Source organism: Corvus hawaiiensis, chromosome 12 (assembly GCF_020740725.1).
Source record: "Corvus hawaiiensis isolate bCorHaw1 chromosome 12, bCorHaw1.pri.cur, whole genome shotgun sequence".
NCBI lineage: Eukaryota > Metazoa > Chordata > Aves > Passeriformes > Corvidae > Corvus > Corvus hawaiiensis.
Window position 1 is genome coordinate 8,376,336 of NC_063224.1, and position 22,374 is coordinate 8,398,709.

The 22,374-nt window shown below is 48.0% G+C and overlaps 2 protein-coding genes across 2 annotated transcripts in view; one reads left to right on the forward strand and one right to left on the reverse strand.

Annotated features, from left to right (window-relative positions):
• The window catches only part of CFDP1 (craniofacial development protein 1), a 62,167-nt gene extending 44,558 nt beyond the window's left edge, over positions 1 to 17,609 (reverse strand). Inside the window, exons 1-5 of the mRNA XM_048316376.1 lie at positions 17,335 to 17,609; positions 17,161 to 17,269; positions 16,182 to 16,413; positions 14,327 to 14,427; positions 64 to 168 (exon numbers count right to left, since the gene is read on the reverse strand). Coding sequence (XP_048172333.1) covers positions 64 to 168; positions 14,327 to 14,427; positions 16,182 to 16,413; positions 17,161 to 17,269; positions 17,335 to 17,593 — 806 coding nt within the window. The 5' untranslated portion in view covers positions 17,594 to 17,609. The remainder of the gene's footprint in view (positions 1 to 63; positions 169 to 14,326; positions 14,428 to 16,181; positions 16,414 to 17,160; positions 17,270 to 17,334) is intronic.
• A 146-nt stretch (positions 17,610 to 17,755) lies between these two features.
• Positions 17,756 to 21,957, forward strand: TMEM170A (transmembrane protein 170A). The gene is made up of 3 exons (XM_048316379.1): positions 17,756 to 17,901; positions 17,991 to 18,161; positions 18,749 to 21,957. The coding sequence occupies exons 1-3, from the start codon at positions 17,784 to 17,786 to the stop codon at positions 18,877 to 18,879; spliced, it is 420 nt and encodes a 139-aa protein (XP_048172336.1). The 5' UTR covers positions 17,756 to 17,783; the 3' UTR covers positions 18,880 to 21,957.
• The last annotated feature ends 417 nt before the right edge of the window (positions 21,958 to 22,374 follow it).

The window sequence follows — 22,374 nt, forward strand, 5'->3', positions numbered from 1 at the left end:
TTGGCTTGAGTGCCATCTTTCTCACTAAAGGCCCATACCCGGGCATGGAAATCCCATACTCACCCCGAGACTGTTGGCAAGGAAGCTGGAGCTGCTGACTGCAGTTTCTCTTGCTGCTTCAGAAAAGATTTCGCTTCTTTTGAGTTTGAGTCCACTTCTTTAGTCACTCTGTTGGAGGAAAAGAGATAAACCAGAGGGTAAGAAAGAGCTGTACTCAACAGTAAAATCAAAGATCCATCAAGGAAACACAGAGAACAGGTATAAGAGTCCCCACATCCCCCACACAGAGATCACCAGTTGCAAGCTGAAGAACAGACATCTTGTTAAGATTTCATTCCAGTGACAAACCCTCTATATTCATGGCAGGAAAAAGGAAAAGAGTAGCTGATTAGAGCTGGGGGAGGAGGGGATTTTTTTCCTTCCAACAAACTGGAATGCTTATTCATTCAAATAGGCCTGTCTCACTAGCAGCTACTAAATGCTCTCCTCAGGTCACTGTGGGCAATTCCAGGCTCTTAATTGGGCTCTGGATTTTCTCATTTGTTGGTCAGTGAGGCAGCTCTTCTGCCACCCACGTCTTGCAGCCCACGGCACACAGGCTTGGCAACATCTGCAACCCAAACCAGAGCATGGAAACCAGCTCTGGGAATGGGGAACAGGAGAGAAAGCTCTGACAAGGCAGAATGCAGAAGTTTACTCTCATTTTCTAGTTAATTTTTGTTTGAGGCCCCGAGGGTGCAAAATATTGAACTTCAAAAAATTATAAATCAATATGGCATCTACAGCAGGGAATGAATTATAAACATGAGGAAGAATCTCTAGAAAACCACTCAATAATTAATTGTTAGAAAACCCCAGCTACTTTAACCCTCTCATTTACCATGACCTGCCTCCAGCAACACGCTTTTCACGCTCTCAGTAGCTCTTAATGAGGTTGCCCTGATTTGCCAAGCTAACAATTTTGCTCCCATGGAGCACAAGCCTGTGAGCCTCTCCAGGGCCCTGCAGCTCTTTGGGCACAGAGCCTGACCCACAGCTCAGTCAGCACAGAAGAAACAATCCTCCATTTCACCCTCCTGCAGCCTGGGCCTCTGGCTACATCTGTTCCAGCAAGGGTGTGCAGGTTCATCCCTGGTCTAGAGCATATGCTGATGAGAGGCTGAAAGCCTGGCTGGTCATGAGATCTTCTCCAGCTACAAGTCAGGCTAATCACTGCTTGCTTCCCACCAACCTGACCCCACAACTTCATGTGAGAACTGGCTAATAGTCATGGAGAAACCGCAGGAGCTGCAGCCCCAGACGGGTTCTGCTGGGCTGGCATCACGAAAGTGACACGGAGTTATCTGTTAACCCTGGAGGCACTGATGTCCTGAAATCTCATTTGCACACAACTAGTGCATCCATGTCTCCATCCTGACAGTGAATCAACGTCTGAAACTTCCTTCCTCCTTCTCCACAGACTGCAAGTGCAGTGGAAAAGGCACAAGAATAAATGCCTGTGCTGTACAACTGCTCAGCCTTGTTCTGCCAGCGCAGGAGGAGATTAACCCCATTTCCCCCCTGCATTGTCACATGCCTTTCAAACCATGGCAGTCATGCGGATAGAGACAAATCCCACACTATGAATATTTAGAAGTGTTTGCTGATCAGACTGGTAAGGGAAGGGGTGGGAAAAAGGGAAAAGCAGTTTAGGGAGAAAAAAAAGCCTTGCTACAGCATCATCACAATTTAGAACACCCCAAACACACCATCCAGCCACAGCCCTTGGCAACGGTGGTCACATCATGCAGCAGTCATACACCAAAGGTTACCCGACGTCCATGGATTTCATTTGACAGGATAAACTTGGTGTCTTCATGCAGTAGTAAGACAGAATTCCCCTCAACCATGAGGCTGAGTTCAGATCAATGCAATCACACAGTCTAGTTTCAAATGCAGCATCTGAACAGCCAGCTCTGACCCATGCCAAGCTGAGAAGCAGGACCCTCTCTTGTGCACTCTGCAGGCTCCTGGCAGGGTCCCTCTCCTCTTGTCATCCCCTGCACTGCTGTGCCATTAGAGTGCACCCCTGGCATGCAAGGGAGCACATGAGCCACAGAGAGAAACATCAGGCAACCTGGAGTGTGCAGGAATCCAAGAAGTGTAGCACAGTAACCACGTGCCCTGGAAAAAAAAACCCAACTCTCCACTGGTCTCAATACAGCCATGAGACCTGCTCCTGGATTGGATCCCAGCTGTTGAACCCTGCACGTTTCTGGGCCTTGAAGAGTGTAGGACCAAGAGGAGGCAGGGGCTGGGAAAGGAGGCAGAGGTCACTGAAAGCATGCCTTCCCACAGGCTCTGCTAAGAGACAACAGCCCAGCTCAGCTCCCACAAAACTACAGGAATCTGGCAGTTAAGTAGCTTACAGGATCTGGACACACAATGGCGAGCAACTCTTCAAAGCCAGGGAAAGAGCTGGGATCACAGCACTGGGCCTTTGGCCTTAACCTGAGTATCTTCAGCCTTCTCCAACACAGGGATAAAACTGACTGATGTCTCCCCTACCAGCTGAGGAAAAGAAAGGCACAAGGCTAAAATGAAAAACAGCTCTTGGGATCTTCACTCCGACAGAGACAGCACACTCTTGGTTGGACCAGCACTACAAGCCACAGCTCTTGGAACAGGCAGATACTCAATCCCAGAAAGGGCGAGAAAGCAGAAACCTCTGCCTGCTGAGGACCCGTATCATGAAGCACATGATGCACAGGGAGAGTCTGGCACAGGCCTTCAATGACAGACACTTCAGCTACCGAGGGGCACAAGAAAGGTTGCCACCAAGGGCTTAGTTATGCTTTGATTCTCCCACCCTCTTCCACCTCAAGGTACCAGTAACAATGGCTGGGCACAAAATACAACACTTAGTTCCATTTTCTTTGCTCTCTTTGGCCTGCCAGCAGCTGCTCTAACATATATTTTTGGAGTTGTCCGCTGCAGAAATTCAGCTGCAAAGCTGCATGCAACCTGTTCCACCAGGACTGCCCAGCTGGGGACAGAGGAATGCGACAGAAATGTAATTAAAAGTGACCTTTCAAGGCAATTCCATCATAAGACCCACTTACTGCCTCAAACTGAAACAAAAGCTGCTCTGAGGCAGGCTGCTGCTAGGCTGATGCCAGCAGCAACTCCTGCACCACTCCAACAGGAATGACAGAAGAGTATTAAAAGAGCTTTACAAGGTATTAATTCAGGTTATGCACATTTCAACCTTTCCCAGATCTCAGGCCAGGAAGGAAAAAGAAATCCTCTGGTCTGCATTACTATGGGAGACAATAACTCTCTCCATGTAGAAACCAAAACAATTCTTATTCTTCATGGGTAGAAATGGCAGTCATTAATCCAGTCGGAAGAAATCACAGTCATTACTAAGGAAAATTACAAGACCTCTCACTTTTAAATACTTGATAAATAACTATTTGCCTGACTGTTTACTGGGATTCTATTCACACATTGTAATCCAGGAATAAACATGAAAATAAGTATATTGTCAGCAATAAAACAAGTAGCTAGTGTCTCGCCCACTTGCAGCCCCTGTAATTCACACACAAAACTGCTCACTCTCATCACTTTACCGCAGAGATTTCATTACACTGCTATGCTATTAAATTGCATAATAAGACTTCCAAAACACAGAACAGTTATTAATTTTTTGGACCATGCCGGAGCCTGGTAGCACAGATGATGCTACTGTACAGCGTGTTGTGCAACTGTAAAATAGAAATGTCTTCCATATTTAGAAGTTATTATAAGGAAAACACACTGGAAACTGGGTCACTAAGTGCCTCAAGTACTTACAGATGTCCTTCTTAAGACCCTTCATCTCTGAACCAAGCTCAAAGTGGTACCCAAGCATTTAGGCATAGCCATACCCACCCAGCCTGCTGGTTTGGTGCCCAGTGGTGGGTATGTTAGTTCCAACTTCCACTGAAGAACTTATCACCCTTCCTTTTACAGTTATCAACTGAAATGCTACAACCTACATGCATGGAAAAGGCCCCAGTTATGTACACTGGGCACAAACCACATGAAGACAACACCTGCTGTCAAGGCTGCCCCAGAAGGGGTTCCACAGAGTGCTTATAGTACTGAAATGTAGCAGATTAATTTAAGAACAAGTGTTTGATCTGCTTCCAGCAGTGCCTTTAGCCACATAAACTGCTACAAGGAAGGAGGAATACATGCTGGAATGAGCATTATGCTGACAGCTCCAGCTAATCTGCAGAAGGGGATTAAACCCAAATTTTCATGCTTCAGTTCAGTGGCATAGTGAGTCTAATACACCAGTCTGCTGCACCCTTACACCAGGTGTAGAGCTACCAGGGTGAAGAGGAGGCTCCCAATCCATCACACCGTGGCACAACACAACACCCACAGCCCAGGACTTGCCCCAGTGTGGTGCTCAGATGCCTCCACTACAGCACAGCTGAATCCAGTCCTGCTGGCCAAAACCAGAACTTGCATAAGGGATGCCAAGGCTGCAGTGTGTTAGCAAAGTGCCCAGCTCAGCAGCAAGCAGCAAGGTGCCCTGCAAGCCCTTGGAGAAGTGCATCAGCAGAGCTTCATCTTTGAACAGAAGGGAAACGGAGGCAGGATAAGGACAAGCCGCGAAAGACAAACAGGCATATCAAGAACGCTTGCAGGCTAATACCTGTAGTCTGCTGTGTAATAGCAACCTTATGCATCCTAAGTGCCAAAATCCCTCCAATTTACCCCCAGGTGGCTCAACACAGCTACATTCTCCTAACGAAAACACCTGGTGCACATCAGGCTGAGAAAGAACATGTTGGTATTTGGGTATAAGGGGACTTAGAGCAGAGAAGACAGTTAAAATCTTTACTCACAGCAGCACAGTTACCCTCTCCACTGATCTTCCTGCTGAGAAAGGGAAAACAAGAGTAGAAGCTGTGGAAAATGCCAGCTCTTTACCACTTGTACTCAGGACACATTCCTCACTTGGGAAACTTGCCCCAGTTTAGACCTGACACAGTTATAAAACTTTCCACACTACCTTAATGTTGTTAGCTCTGGGGAATCACAGACCAAGGGGGACAAAAATGAGGCTAATTACCCTATTTCGATATTCCCCATCTGTGTTTAGTCTCAAAAAATAGTCCTCCAGCCTTCTGGAATGATCACTTGAGGAGAAAGTAATACTCATCTACAGGGGTTTGTTAAAAAAACTAATCCCTTTTGAGCCAAAGAATATTTTTTCTGAATATTTTTTGGTGGACTTTTGTGCTCCAGCTGCAATGTCCCATGTGCCTTCCACAGACAGATGCACTGCACAAGGGCCAGATCCTCCAGCCTGCAAGGTCCTGAAAATGCTGGAGCACAGGTTCAGCACTTTCCAGGAGGGAATTAAGTCCTCACACAAGTGAACCTCCAGACCACATCTGCCTGCACACTGCATATGCATGTATTTTATGTTGAATTAGCTGGTGTAGAGAGCTAAAATTAGTACACCCCCATCACTTTTCTAATTTCAAAGTAAAACATCAGTTTTCCCCCTTTCAGAAAAAAAACCAGAATTCCTCTTCAAACCAGGTGGGAGAAGCTGTTTCCTGGGAAACTCAGCCTATTCCCTGAAGCAACACAGACAAGACCAAGCTGGAATAACTGATAATTTTGTAGGCTGACTAGACAGGCAGGAGAAGCTGGCTGGTTTCTAAAAAGAATCAAATGTAATGAGGGCTCTCCTGGAGTCAGGCAAGGGCCAAGCTGCCTGCCTGGTGCTGCTCCTCACAGCAGGTGTGTGCTGCTATCCAAGCAGTCAGCCCAGGCTGCATCTCAAACCAACTCACCTGAAAACAAGCAAAGGTGAATGGTATTTTAACATCAATAATGCATAACCTTGTAAGCCTTGAAGGAAATGACCGATTTTCCGTCATCTCCTGTATGACAAAGACTCTGTGACAGATGCAAAGAAAACATATGGACAGTGTTGCCTCCTGAGATGATGACCAAGCTGTCAGGCCCCTCTTGGACCTCTGCTTGCAGCTTCTGCAAGAGGCTCCCTAAATCCAGAGGGAAGTAGCGCTCCAGTTACAAAGCTTCCACTGGGGCTTGCAATAGGTAGAGCATGTCAAACATGGCTCTCTGGAGAAGCTGACCTGCAGCCAGGGCACAAGCCTTCATCATGTTATCATGTTGACTGGAGCTTTATTCACCCCAGTTTTAAGCACCTCCAAGTACCAGGTCTCTTCTTGCTTCTCTGGATAACTATTCCCTTGGCCAGCTCCACTGCGCTGCCTCAAAATCCCCACCATGCATTAGCATGTCCATCTTTGAGGCATCCCTATATTTTCATTTGTACCTCTCAAAAGGATTAACTCCACATTAGGGAACACACCTCTGAGTTGAGCAATCCAAGTGAACAGATGAGCTGCTGCATGTGTGAGTGTGACAGTCCCCTGACCCTGTTAACCATGACCTCCAAATACACTGAAAGCCAGACAGATCCCTGCAACACTCCAACTCCCACAAAGCAGCGCAGCACTGGTGTCATGGACGTCTCTCCTGTTGAAGGAAGGAGTACCATAGGTATCAAGAGCCAGGGGTTCCAAATTCACTTAGAGCTATGAATACTAGACACAAAGGTTACACAGATCATAGCAGGAGCCAACACACACTACAAAGCAGAAGCAGCCCCATGGGGGAAAGGCCAGACTAAGCTTGGCTCAGTTTGCAATGTGTTAATGAGATAGTACAGCAGCAAACAGCTCTGCCTCCCCTTCAGGCTAACACAGAAACCCTCTTGCTTCACCATCTCTTAGTTACAGGAAAAAAAAAATGCATCTTGCAAGCTGCACTTTCCAGCAGGGGAAACCCCAGGCCCAATGCCTGCAAAGCAGCCTCTGCCAGCATCTCACCAGACATCAAAAGCCCTTTTCTGAGCCTGGAGCTGTCAGGAATGAGCAGCAGCTTGGAAGCAAGGGCAACAGGCCAAGCAGCAAAATGCTGGGACTGCATCTGAGGCCCCTGAGATGAAGGCATGAACAGAGGGACCAAAGACCCCCATACTCATAGCAGAAGAGCTATTGAGACTGTGAGACCTAAATAGGTTACTAAGCATGTTCTGTTTTCAGATTTTTAAAACCAAGGAAACTACGTGAGAGTCAGATAAAGAAACAATGTCTTCTGCTGGGGAAGGGTGTGATTTTTACTGAAGTATTTCCACAGTAACTTACACAGAACATAGGCAGAACACACATGGAAGAACCTGGAGATGAGAGAACACAGTTTGTCATCCAGTTCCCAAACGCAGCACCCAGACACCCCAGGTTTGAAAGACGTAGAAATGCCCAAATTAACCTGGAGGTCAATCCATCATTTTGGAGATGCTTTGAGACTCCTCCTAACTCTGGAGATCCCAGCTGAGCCTTCTTTTCTATCACAGTGATTACCAGCAAAAACCACACAAATGAAACCAGCACACATAAATTATTTCCTTGAAAGTAGCAAGCCACATTAGAAGCCGAAGATGACCTTCAGGTGGGCATCTGCTCAGTCACTTTGGGAGTTTCAAAAGCAGGGTGAGATAAAGGAAAACAACAGGGGTGAGCATGTTGGTGAGTGTAGCACTACTGTGTAACACTGCAAGTTACAGTCCCTCTGAGCAGAAGCCTCATCTGCATATCTACTAATGAAAAAACCCTGACTAGACACTGCTCAGTAGGCCATTCCCCTTCTCCAAGAACATTAAGCAAACCATAAAACGATTTACTTTAGAACCAAGTGCTCTGGCTTAGAGTCCTGGCTAGGTTTGCTGTTTATGAAGTTACAATTTCTGCAGCTGCCTCTGAGAAAGGCAAATGTCTCACAAGTGAACCAGCACACAGCATAGCTCCTGCTCACGCTTACTGTCCTCAACTCTGGGCCGGTCGTGCCAGTCAGCATCATACAATGTTAGTATTCCCCAAGGAAATTCTGAAGCATCAGGGAATGGATGCACACAGAGAAAAGGTTACCAAAACGTGCCCCTGAGACCCTGTCATTCTTGAAAGGTAACATATTTTCACTTATTGGCTTCCAAAAAAAAAAAAATCAATAGTTGTTTTTTAAATTGGGAAAAGCCAATATAAACTGTGGATAGCTGAGGCATGCTTTGACCTCTAAGAAAAACAACAGCATAAGGGCAGAAACAGGCTGCTGCCTACACTCCATTATGCCAAGATCAGCATTTTGGTGCTTGGTAGTAGAAAAGCAACCACCCACTTTTTAGTCTGCCACCTCTAAACAGTGGTCATGTTGATACCCCATGTAATTCTGGATGGTTTGATTCGTCTTATGGTCCCACAGCATCATCCCCATGCTTATACTGTTCAGATTAAATTTCTGGGAAACTCTTAAAAGCCAAGGTTTTTGCACTGTGCAGGCCTCCTTCAGAAAGTGGTATGTCACCAGAAAGCGGCTAGAACACATTTCTCTAGAACACCTTAGCCAAGGAGGACTGAGGATAAAACCCTACTGACATCTGGCACCACCAGTCAGCAACACAAAACAGAAGTCCTCAAGGAATGGCTTTTCAAAGGGCCACTGAAATTAATTTGTCTTTCTAACAATTAGTTGCTACTGCAGTCAAAGCCACTGCAAAAAGCACATCAAAATACGAGTGGTTTTTTCCTCTGCTCCTATTAGTTCAGTTCATTGTCTTCCATATCTAGCCTGGCAACACCCATCTACCTCATCTGGTGGAAGCTGTGTAGCACTTGCTATCCACCTGGAAAAAAGGCAGGGCTTTCCAAGTACCAGGCTTCGATACAAATTCTGGTAATGCTCACCTGCCTTCTCAGTCACAGGTATAAGCAATACAGCAAAAGCTTTTTCAAAAAAGCACATATGGAAGATGTCAAGCACATTAACCTTGATCTGATGTGCACTGCACCACACCACCTACAACATCAAGAGATCCCCACCCAAACTCCTGATCTTTCTCCTGATTTTAAAAGCCACTGTGCTTCACTCAGCATTGCTCAAAACCCCATGAGCACAAAACAAATGACCAAGATTCACACCCAGCAAGAAGTGTGATCATGCTGCCAACCCCTTGCATTGATTCATCCACCGAGATCCCTGAAAAGCATCACAAGATAAGGAGAGAGTTAATGGTGTTACATGCTCTCTCACTGCTCGTTAGCCTGACAAGTCTGACTGGGCCACGCTGAGACCACAGAGCAAGAACACAGATGGACAATTACACATTTTTAAAATTGCTCTCTGTGCCAGCTCTAAATCTTGAGAATTGTGGGAGTAGATTCCCTGCTCTTTTTACCCATTCCCCTTGAAATACATTATCAGCGTCAGGATTTTTCTTCCACTCTTCTTGTTTTCCAGGAAGAAGCAGAAGCAGCTGCTATTGCTGCTTATTGCACCTTAACTGTCTTCAAAGCAAAGCAACAAAACAGGTGACAGTCTCCCAAACTCCTTGGCTAACGCACCCTTTGTTTGCCAACTTTGTCACATTTGGTTGGTCTTACTAGTCATGTAAGGAGCAGAGAGGACATCACAGCCACTGATAAGGAATCAGAGCCTGAGCAAGGACTGTGGAAAGCTCAGGCTGTTCTTAGATGTGTGATCTGTTTCTCCTGCAGCCCCTTCCACATACTATCTCCTAAAAAGGGTCTGGGATCAAGTGGTTGAAGCTCTGGAAGAGGACAGCAGATCCAGAGTTAAAACAGTGAGCACTCTAGGACATAGCTGTCCATTCAACAAGCACACAGGTGAGCTAAAATTAATAACACAAAATCAATATTTCAGTAAGGAGAGGCAGCATCAAGAAATCCCAAAGCAGCAGTACTGTACAGCTGCACAGAACTGAATTATAACCTCACCTCCACTCTGAGGTCAGCACTTCTTGCTGCAAGGGAATAAATCAGTCCTTCACCAGCTCTGTGCAACTCTACTGAGGAGTTCACCCAAGGTGAAGAGCTCAGCCACCCAGACAACACCTCCGACTGGGCTCAGGACCCACCACCTCACCCAATGAGGCCTAAGTTAAACCTCAATGACTCCACAGGACACAAAAAAAAGAAACTCCGTCCATGGCCTGTAGCTGTGCCTGCACAATTCCCATCGTCAATGGCATTCTTGTACAGAGACTTGGGGTATGGGCCAAGAAAGGGCTTTCGTTAGCACAGGCAAGCCTCCTGACAAGAACCTGCCCTCGGCCACCTCCCTTCACCTTTGCTTCTTCTGCTCCAAAAGTCATGAACTTCACCACTAAACCCCTCAACTTAAGGTCCAGTTTAAGGTCCTTGAATTTCAACTGGAAAACAATCTCCTCTGAATAATCTTTCTTAAATCCTTGATGTAGGCTGAAAACCTGTGAAGCAGGAACACAGAATGAACAATGAGGTTTTTTCCAGGCACATCCTGGATGATAATCACTTACAAACAGTAACAGGTGAAAATCAGGTTCTTTTTCACCCCATACTTTAACTGTGGCAGATGAAGTATCAACTTCAGCCAGTACAAACCCCAGTAATTACTACAGTGATTTAATCTTATAACTATTTGGTTATAAATCAGATACCTTATGTACTTCTTTAGCATTTTCAAGATGTAATAGCTGCATGGTGAACCATCATGCTCCCTGACCTGGAATACAAGCTGCCACTCAACTCTGCTCAGCATGTGTACCAGCACAGCTTGTTTCCTCAGAGCACAGTGGTCACACAAATAAAAGCAGTCCTAAAGCAGCAACCCAGAGGCTATTCTAAGTCACAAATGTGGTCTCCTACACAAGTCAACAGCAGGGAGCCCTTATCCAGAGCTGGGAGTTCATGTCTCACATAGAACAGCTCAACAAACTGTTCTGACATGAGTTTGCTGATCTCTTTCTACAGAACCATATGAACTTTAAGTATTCCTTGTGTCCAGCAGCAAGTCACACACTCAGTGTGACACTGCTTGTTTGGCACTGGCCCTTCCTACTTTGATTCGCCCCATGCAATGCACCAGCTCAGTGTGGACCCCACCTATCCTTGTGAGAAAGTAAAAAGAGCTGTGACAGGAACACCTTGCCAGATTTCAGGAAAAGAGCAGGGCTCTCCCCATTGACAGATGGAGAATGGAGCCCTACTACGGCTTTGCTTTGGCTGCTTGGTTCATGCACACGGGGAAGCAGCCGAGTCACTGAAGCAGCACAAGCCACTGCTCTGCCAGCACAATACAGGACCATCAGTACAGCACAGCAACCTGGCAGTACCAAGAGAGCATTCTGACCACAAGAACAACCTGTGTAAAGCTCTGGCTCTAAACCACACAAACAAAGCATGTGCACAGAAATACAAGGCTTCTAGTCTGCAGTCCTTTACTTGGAATCTGCAGTGCATGAACGAAGCAGGGTGCTGAACACAGGCCTCCCATTCCTGAACTAACACCCAAGCCATTACTCCTTTGAACTTAGTTTTGCCTTCCACAAGCCAATTTAAGGAAGAGAAGATGTTTCAAAGTAAAATCGATTCTTGATAGCAATCAATAACCTGACTCTGCTCTTCCCTCACATGTTGTCACACTGACACCACAGGGCTGGACCAGCTCCATGTATGTGAGCTCCACTCTGCTGCAGTCCCAGCTAGACACAAAGTTCACTTTCATGGAAAGAGCACAGAAGAACCATTTTGATGCACTGAGCACAACAAAGATTTAAAGAAAGCCAAGGACCAAACCCTTTTGGAGTGCCAAAGAGAAAACAAGCAATTACAAATCGCAACAGTTAAACCCTGGCACTAGGGATGCAATTCCCTATTAATGCAAACACACGTCCTGCATTGTGAGGCAAGTTCATAAACCAGAGGCTTCAAAGGAGCTTCAATCTCTTCTGCCAGGGAGAAATGGCTTGAACTTCCATTTAGATGCTGAACTGCCTTTGCAAATTGCTCTGGCTGCCCACAATTACAGCCATTTGGGTGACAGTCACCTGCTGCTCCTAATCTATTTAACATGAGGGAGGCAAGAAAAGCAGACAAAAAAGTTCCAACTAGAAAGCACTGCAATCAGTTTAAGATTCTTTCTAGTTCCAGGATTCAACAGCTTTAGTTTCACAAGGCAAATGTATATAATGTATTTTCTAAAATTAAGAGCCACTAAATTAAAATCTTCATTTGGTAATTGTTAATTTTTACACTCTGAAGCTGAAGTTCAGCATTAGCAACTGATACAAGAACGTACTCATCAAAACAGACATTAAGTGCAGCAAAAACCTACAGGGGGGTTGACAACATGAAGGCCCTTTACTATTCCAGTATAGCCCTGTAGCTGGAGATCACTTTCAAGCCACTTCTGCTACTCCAGTCAGGCAAGAAAAATCATACCATCTTCTTACAGGAGAAAATAAATTGTTCTGCAACAGGAGATCAGGGCTAAATGATCTTCTTTAAGACCGTCAGGGAGCAGACTGTGAAAATTTGTGCCCTGAATCTTTTACTGCTTAAATACTGATCTAAATTCTTCTCAAGCTTTCAAAAGAGCAACACTCAACAGTAGCCTCAAACCATTTAGAAAGGAAAGCAACAGAGACAGCTCTCATTTCAGTTCCTTCAGTCCAGAAATGCATGCACACACAACTACCGTGTGTTGGCCTTTTATAACCAATGATTTGCCAGCTGCTTCCCCAGGCAAGGAAGACAGTGTTTGGTATTCAGAGCATTTGCAGACGTTGGAGTGGTGCAAAGACAACCTCCTGCTATTCTGAAGAAAAAGCAGCCCTCTGGGCCTCACCTACTGCCATTAGGGGAAAGTACCAGCAGCTGTGAGTAGCAAGTACCCCTTGTACCCTACACACAGCTAACAGTGTCACCCATTTAAAGAAGCAAGATGTAGCAAACAACACAAAAGCATCAGCTTCGCATATCACAAAAATCAAGGGGCAAAAAACATTGAAGGATTTTTCTGTTATCAAAGAGCTAAGGAACATGACTTTGTTGTAACTCTGGTACCAGCAGAAAACGGTGCTCCAGACCTCACTGCAAACCTTCTATTGCTGGCTCTGTAACCTATTGATACAATAACTGCTGTAAACAAAATATGCATTAGCCTTGGTGTATGCAGGGCCCAGCTGTTGCCTATTCCATCAGAAATTGGTAGAAATTTCTAGTGATTCCTCTGCAGTTGCCCAAGGGAAACAGTAAGCACCGAGCAGTACGAAGGACACTAGAAAAGCAACTGGTGCAAGACAATATGTCTTTTTCTTAGTTATTGCTCGTAAGAAACTACAGGTAAGATACTGGTGTCAAAAGCATAAAATCAGTATATTAGGAGCCCTGAACAGCTTCTGTTCACATAAGGTAACCAACGTTTCAAAGGACAGTGAATGAAGTGAATGAAAGGTATTCATACAGTCTGGCTTGCCCAGGGAAGTAGCAAAGTTCCTGCTATGGCTCACAGCTCTCCTCAGATTTTTCGAACAGCTCAGGCAGCAGTGCTCACATGAAAAGCAAGAGCAGCAGAAGCCCCAGCTCTGCCTCCCCCTCCAGATTTAGGCAGGGCGAGTGTTACTGCTGGGAACTGCTGCCCTCTGCTGTCACAAAAAACAGGCCAAGTAAGTCTGACAAAACGGGTTTACTGCTACATATAAATAAAATCCCCCATGATAAGAACCAGCAGGTCACAGGGCAGTCAGATTTCAAGTGGGTTCACCAAGGCCCCTCAGTTCTGGTCCTACACATTTATAAAACACACGGCCCTTCTTGCAGCACAGCCTGAGAGGCCTCTTGTAAGCCAAACTCAGCCTAAAGCATGATTTTAGCCAGCCCATCCCCTTTGCTGCAGCCGTTTCAGAGGCAAAAGTATTCAGCTGTTAGTCTGCTCAACCAAACATTTCTTACTGCCTGCATATCTTTGTCGTGGATTGTGAACATCACCAGGGAAAGTGCCAGCCAATATCCTGCCCCCAGCACAGAACTTGGACTAGCCTAAAGGAATAAAATGTGTTACCCTCATCCCTGTGGGACCAGGTGTGCTTCCTTCCTTGTCTCAACCTTCCCAGTGACAGTGCCACCAGGGAGCTCTGCCAGCCATTATAAACACTGGCCAGATGGGGAAGCCTAAGTGAATTTGAATTACATGTACAAATGTTTTGAATTTGAACAAAGCCTGAGGTCTGCATATAAGGATACTCTGCAGGTCAGGCAGGAAAATCTTGGCCTCATTTTCGATCTGTAAAAAAACAGTGTAAAGGAAAGAGAAGACCCACTGTGCTCCATGGCCCAGCTCCAGCCTGCCCCCAGCACTGCAGTACCCAGTTTGCACTGTGCCCACAATGGACATATCACATCTGCGAACTTACTTGACTTCCTCACCAGCAAAATCGAACATTTTGGTGATTGTCACTTTTCCTGAATCTTTTGGCTTCTCCTGAGGCTTATTCCCACTCTTCTCTTCTTCAGCCTACAAAATACATGAAGGAGAAAGCAAAAGAATGCATTTGTGGAGCCAAGCCAAATTATCATTCCAAAGGGCCAAGGGCCCAACACAGATCTTGCATAGCACTGCAATTTAGAATGGTGCTCAAAGCAAGTCACCCACAGACAAGAAAAAGGAAATAAATACCCCTTCCACCAGAATAAAATTCCCCATTTTGGTTCCAGACTCTCACTGAAACTCTAGGATCAAAACAAATTCAAAGCAAGAAGTGAAATTGTAAAAAATGTAGGAAGGAACAAGAATACACTGCAGTGGTTCAGAAAGCAAGCAAAAGCCTGGAGACTTGGTTCTCCCAAACTAAGCACCACCAAGCAGTAAAGCTGCCAAGGTGAATTCCACAAAAGTATGTTTATTTTTACTCAAGAATAGAGAAGAACACTACTCATCAGCAGAAAAATGCTGATCTCCCTACTTGTCAGTAACATCTCTTATTTGAGAAGGAAAAATCTTTATTAAGCAATTTGTCAACAATGTCTCTTAATTTACTCAGTCACAGCTACAGCTGCTAAAAACATACATAAAAACCTCCAAGTCTGTAAGTTACCAAAAAAACCGTCAAATTCTTGCTCTAAATCAACCACAGACCACAGAGATCTTCAAGCAGGCAATGCAAGCCCAAGTTAAGAAGTTCACAAAGAGAACAGATGAACTGGACGTCTCCATGAATTATTCCAGGCTATGGAGGAACTTTCAAAGACATCTCACATTTCAGCAACCTGCCCATAAAAGTAGATTGCTCAGAAGAAATGTTGACTCTCTTCTTCCCTCTGACTCTACAAGTAACCACTCCAGCTGCTCAGTCAGTAATAAGGAGAAGCAGGAGGGCTAAGATGAAAGGACTCTTCTTCCAAGAGTTGCAATCAAATATTAGACAAGTATACTTGCTCTGCCTTCCAACAGTTATAGAAAGAAGCTTCACACAGTCGGAGCTGTACTCACCAGGCAGACTCCAGACTTTTTTTTTTGGCTGACCATTTAAAAAAACCCAAACTGAAAATTCTAGCAACAGAGGCTCAGCTGTGGTACTTGCTTCACTCCTACCACCTTAAGCGTGAAAGGCTTTGCCAGGCAAACACGTGCACTTAGTTTTACAGAGAACCAAATCCCTTTAAATAGCTCCCACACAGAGAATTCTCTCTCCAGAAAAACCTTTGCACACTGAGAGCACCTTACCGGGGCTTACAGAGGACACAAGAAAGCCAGATTCAATCTTGCTACAAACATGCAACGTGCAGCACCTTTCAGACCCCCTCACAGCACGAGGATGGAGGCATGGAGATGTCAGCACACACCTCTTTCTTGTTTCTCCATTCAAACACACACACACAGCCTCCCTTTTTTTTTTCTTTTAAGCATCAGGGAAGGCACAAGCCTCGGGGAGACCTGTGCCCACAAGCACAACTCAGACCAAAGCTCATCATTCCTGTGTCACAGGAGGAATCCAGGACCAGTGAGGGAAGCCAAAAGGGCTGTGTGGGACACTGAGATGCTGACGAAACAGTCCCAAAAGCAGCACCACCAGATCACAGACCTCCCCATCTGGAAGGAAACCAGCACCTTGCAGTCTGGTCCAACAGGGGATGCTAGTCTTACAAAGCAGAGGGGGCATGGGCAACCCCAGCCTCTTGCCAGCTCTGATACTAGCCAAAACCAAGGCTGTATGCGCTAAACCTTCAGACCCTTCCCACGCTCCCTGTGCATGCCCAGGCCCCTGTTACCTTCTTGATTTGTGTCACTTGTGTGGCAGCTGCTGCTTTGGGTTTCTGTCCTACATCACTGAGGAAACTGGCCCAAAGAGCATCCTCCTTCTTTTTTTCTTCTTCTTCTCTGCTTCTTTCTACTTGTTCTACATTATCCACTTCTTCCTCTTTCTGCTCCTCTCCATTCTGCTGGGCCTTTTCTTCCTCTTTCTCATCTGGCTCTAGCAAGAGACCGCCTTTCTTCCTCTTCCTGAAAGCAGATGCCAAAAAAGAAGAAAAAATGTATATGGAGCTGCTGCAACACTGCTGCAACAGAGCCAAACTGTAAGCTTGGGCAAAGCAACACAATATTTCATATTTTTACTAACACATTCAATCTGGGAGGTTCTCTCTTAACCTTGGGGGGTGTATATATTTTATCAAGAGATGATGCCCAGAAAATACAACGGGACTGATGCAGGCAGTGCCCCTGAAGTGAACTGGCCCGTTTGCATGCGTTTCTGTGAGTATATAATGTGCTGAAACACTGGCACAGGTTGGCCAGGGAAGCTGTGGCTGCTCCATCCCTGGAAGTGTTCAAGGCCAGGTTGGATGGAGCTCTGAACAACCTGGTCTAGTGGGAGGTGTCCCTGCCCATGGCAGGGGGGTGGAACAAAGTAGTATTTAAAGTCCCTTCCAACCAAAACCATTCCAGGGTCCTGTGGTTCTGGGATAATTCAGGAACCAAGAGGAGAGGAGAACTTGGGCTAGATAGAAACCAACCTCAACTAAAGTCTATATATATTTATAACAAGGGGAGAAACCCCCATATATGCGTGCTTTGCACTTAAAAAGGCTAACATAAACAACTCCTGCTGGGGAGGGTTTTCAGGCACGATGTCTATCGGGGCCGAGGTTCTCTGCTCTTGCCACCAACCGGAACGCAGAGCAGCATTTCCCGTTCCTCCGCCCCTCAGCGCACCAGCGGCGGCACCAGGCCGGATCACCGCTGCCGTACCTGCTGGCGGGACGGCGGGGGCTCCTCCTGCCGCGGGGCGGCCGCGGGCTGTCCGCCGGCTCCTCCTCCCGAACCAGCTCGCTCTCATCATCCTCGCTGTACTCCGCACCTGCAAGCATAAACAGTGAGCACCGGGACCGCCGGGACCGCCGGCTCCCGCCCGCCACCACTCACCTGAGGGCACATAGTCGTCATCCTCGGCCGAGGAGTACTGCTCCGACTCCGACCCCGACATGGTGCGGCCCGGCCCCGCCGCCTCGCTGCACCTCCCGCCAGCCGCCGCCGCCCAGAGCGCCGCTGCCGCCCGCGGGCGCCCCCCGGCGGACAGGAAGAACAGCCGCGCCTCCGAGGCGGCGCCGCGGACAGGGAGCAGTGACGAGAGGCCGCCAGCGGGCCAGAGCGCCCCGCCAGCCCCGCCGGGGACTCCCAGCATTCCTTGCGGCCCACAGCCGTTCCCATGGCAGCGCGGGGGCAGGGCGGGGCCCGGCCGCCCGGGAGCCAGTAGTGATTGGCTGTGAGCCCTGTCTGTCACCTTCCAACGCTTCCCATTGGCTGCGGCGGGCGGAACGGGACGGGCGGAAGAGGCGGCGGCGAATGGCGGCGGCGGCGGGGCGGGTGCGGGGATGGAGGGTGGCGAAGCGGGCGGCGGTGGGCTCCTGCAGCAGATTCTCAGCCTTCGTCTCGTGCCCCGCGTGGGCAATGGCACCACCACCTACTCCAGCCCACTCTCGACCTTCCCAGGTACCTCCCTGCTCGAAACGGGGCCCGCCCGCCGGGGCCGCTGGAGGCCCGCGGGCCCCGGGCCTCCCTCACAGCACTTCTCTCCGCAGAGATGTGGTACGGCGTCTTCTTGTGGGCACTCGTGTCCTCCCTTGCCTTCCACGTCCCGGCCGCGTTGCTTGCCCTCTTCACGCTCCGACACCACAAGTACGGCAGGTTCATGTCCGTGAGCGTGCTGCTGATGGGCATCGTGGGACCCATCACCGCCGGCACCCTCACAAGTACGGCAAGTGCCTGGCAGTATCGGCCGGGGGGCTCTGTGGTGATCAGAGGTTGCCTTCGGGAGTGCGTGGAATAGCGGTGTTCCCCGGGATGGAGATTAACGTTCTGGCTCTATTTCCCCCTTTGCCCCACAAACAGAGCTGGACCATAGCCCATCTCGAGCCCTGTGTCGGGCATACCAAACGTGCCCATCGGGTGTAGAGCCAAGGGGGCTTTCAGATTTCTGAGCACCTGGAGGAAAATCTCTCAGAGGTTTGGTGTCAGTGCCCAGAACTGGGTAATGTTTGCAGGCTGTGGGTGAGGGATCTTGTGACAAGGCTATGTCCCAAACCACCCCAACCCCCACAGCTGCTGGAGGCCTCAGCAGCGTTTCAGCACCAGTTCACCTATTGCCACCAGCACACATGGGTTACTGGCTGAGGTTTGTCACACATCCCCAGCCCAGCATTCTTGCCTGCTGGTGTGCAGGGAGAGCTCCAGACCCCACTGTTCTCTGACCCAGTCTCACATCCTGAGGCTTCCCCTTCATCCCTGTGGCAGGGCAGCTATCTCACATTCACGTCTCGGCTTTTCCCCCTCTCTACAGGTGCTGCCATTGCTGGAGTTTACAGAGCTGCAGGGAAAAAAATGATTCCCTTTGAGGCCCTCATTTTTGGCGTGGGCCAGACGTTCTGCGTGGTGGTAGTTTCATTCCTGCGCATTCTGGCCACTCTATAGCTCCTCTGGAGAGGCTGGAGAACACAAACCAGAGGGGGAGCGAAGGACCTGCTGCCTCAGAACAAATCACAGGGAGCACGGCTCCATCCATGTGCTTCTTCCACTGATTGAAGGAATTGGGAGGGCTTGCTCCTGCCTCCAGCCTGGCTTGAAATTTTAAAATTGTGAATTTTGTTACTTTTTGGTAACATTAAGTGCCAAGCGAAACTTTATTTCTCTGGAGGGTAGGAAAATGACTTCCAGAGGAGGAGACCTAGGTACCTTTCACCGCTGATGAATTGTGGTAACGGGACATGACTAAGATGTGACACCAGCTGTGCTGGAGTAGGAACAGGAACAGAGACATCATGTCCTCAGAGCTCACTCACCGCTTTGACCTGTTGTTGCTTGGTTTTCAGTGAACCTGAAGCTCTTTTAATGTCAGTTTTTAAAATTAAAAAAATAATTTGTTTTCTTCCTGGCCCAAACTTCTTAATAGCAGATCATAGCCATAGTGGATTTGGTAGCAGCAAAAGGAAGACTCATTTCAGGTGGATGAGAGTGCATATTTGTGTCTAGGAGTTTGGGCTGTCAGTGCTGTGCAGGGGAAATGACTGGTGTAAAAAAGATAGCTGTTTTTGTGAATTTTATTACAGCAAAGCCCTTCTGGCCCTATGAACGTTCTGCCCAGAGACAAAGCACAGTGGAATGGGTGCTCCAGAAATCCCAGGGTGTGCAGGTGGGCGTGCACAGCTTCTCCTCAGGCTTTGGAGGAGACTCGTGTTTTCAAACGTCCCCATTCTCCTTTGACTTGATGGTGATGATGCTGTTCATGTTGGTGTGGTGCAGCTGGGTGTCTGCACTGCTCTGGAAATGGCACTGGCCAGCTTGGATAAAATCCCTCATGCTGCTGCTGGGAGCTGCATGGCCAGGCTAGGTTGTGACCCGGGACATCCCCGGTGCGGGGAGTGTGCCGTGTTGTCAGCATCCAGCCAACAGCATGCCAGAGGTTGGGAGAGCTGCAAGGCTCCTGGCAGGAGCCTGGGGGATTCCTGTGTCCATGTGAACACAGCCCCAAACCAACCTTTATCCACAGGCAGTACTGTCTCATTAATTGTTTTCGTTTGTTTTGGTTTTAAGTGACTTTTAACTAATTGATAGCTCTGCACTTGTGCCCGGAGTTGTGCCACATGGTTGGGGCACTTGAGCAGCTAACTGGGTGCTTCCCGGGGCTTGGTTCTTTGGGGAAGCTGAGGTTGAATTCCGGGGATGTGACTGGGCAGTGTAGCCACCCCTAGGAGTTTGCTGTGGTCCGTGTTTGTACCCAGCTCACACCATGTGAGCTGCAGAGGGAAAGTGCTGTCTGTGTCCAGCCTTTCAGGGGACAGCTCCCATCTGTGTCTTCATTGAATTCCTCTAGTTTCCAAATCAACTCCTTTTGTACCTGCAGCATTTCCTAGGGCCATTTATCTGCCGTGAGCCCACGTCCTCAGTGCTGAAATGACTGGGCATGGCACTTAGTGCCATGGTCTAGATGATGAGGTGGTGATCAGTCAAAGGTTGCACTCGATCTTAGAGGGCTTTTCTAAACTAAATTGATTCTGTGATCCTTCAACAGGGCACTGTGTTTATCATAGAAAAGGGTTTCTCTATGCATGGTGAGAGGAGCTACTTACTGAGATTACTCTAAATTTTAGCCCATATTAATTCAGGGAATATAGATGCACAGTTTAGGAAATAATTTAATGTGAATCCTTCTCCTTAGGTGGGTGAGGTCCAAGTGATGTAACATATACTAAATCCAGGATCTGTGGAGGGCCCTGTGTGCTCTGCTGCTTGGAGAGAGCCAGTCTTCCTGCCAGGGCAGAAACAATGAAAAAGAAGGAATAAGCTTGCTTTCTTTTCCCCCTTCCCACTTTGTATTTCAGCATGTGTACAGAGTGCACAGTTTAGTTTACAGGAATTATCCTGTGTTTTCCTGGATGGATTAAAAGTATCACATGGAATTTGGATGGGGTGGGTCTGGTTTTACCTTTCAGGTGACATCAGAAACCCATGTCCTGAGCACCTGCTGTGCTCTCCTTTACCCTGCCCTGGTGCCTGGCACTGCTCAATAGCCATTAAGCTGATTGCAACTGAGAAAGCACTTTATCCATGTGCCCCATGCTACAGCACAAGGAGGTTTCCTTGCAGAAACAGGGCTGACCAGGTGCAGGACACAAATGGGGCTGTTACAGAGCTCAGAACAAGTGAAAAATTGCTCGGTAAAATCACTCAGTGGTGGGTGAACTGAAAAGCTCCTGTTTTCTGTCCCTCGGGATCTCCCAGAATCTGTTTTGAGGGTTTCTGGTTTACTTGAAGAGTTGGCAGCTTAACCGTGTTTGGAGCTGGCAGTGTCTCTCTATGCCTGGATGCTGTGAAATTTTCAGGGAATTCTTGCATAAGAGGTGAACAATCAGCTGGTTTGTCTTGATAGATATTAGCACAGGGGGCAAGTTCTTTGTGTCACCTTGGTGCCCCCAGAGCATCCTCCACTCCGCTGGCTGCTGCTGGCAACCTCCCTCTCCAGTAAAACCAGAGCTGAACAGGAAGGAGGAATAGCATTGAGTTGAAGCACCAGATGGCAGTTGAAGCACTGGTGGCAGTTTTCTCCCCTCATTGGTTTGGCCTTCCATTTCCATTCCTTTATTCCAAGTGAGGCACGTGGAGGAGTCCCTTGAGTTTTCAGGAGGTATTGGTAGACTTTGCTCAGTCAGACTTGCCAAAAACTGCAGAGCCGGCAAAAACATCAACACCGAGGTGTCTTGAGCTCTGCGGTGCTGTGAGCCTCTGCTGGGGAGCCCAGCCAGTGCACTGGGTAAGGAAACACCTTCTGGAGAAGCTGCCTGCCCTGGAGGCACACCTGCTTATGCTGAGGCTCATGGTCCTGCTCCCTGTGTGTCACATCCCCCCTGCTCCCACCTGGCTTCCTCTCGCTCACAGCTGCGGCTGTCATGAACAAATCTTTGTATGATTGAAAATTCTGTACATTTTATTTTTCTACTGACACTTCTAATCCTGGTGGTGATTATCAGTAAATTCTGTAACTCTTGAGGTGAACGAATGTTGTGTGTTTCTTCTGCAGCACGACAAGGGGGCCTGGGTTGTGCTTTTGGAAATGAGCTACACTCCTGCTTTGCTTGGGGCCATCTGCACCAGAAATGTCCTGGTTCTGGTGGTTAATGTTGTCTCCATTAGGAGCTGGACCTGCACCTGCAACCAGGCACCACAGTGTGAGGTAACATCTCACTGCTGCTCAGTTGGTGGGGACAGGCTCAGCTGTTTTCCCGTCCCTGAGGGGACATGCTGTGGCCCTGCAGCCCCTACGCTTGGTGCTGACCTGCTCCCGGCCCCTGGGGCTGTTCCCACCCTGGGCCAGTGGCTTGGGTGGGGCCAGCATTCAGTCCCTGCACACCACTTGGGCTCTCCTGGGGGTGCAGGTGCAGGACCCCACAACTCACCTGCCTGGCTCTGGCT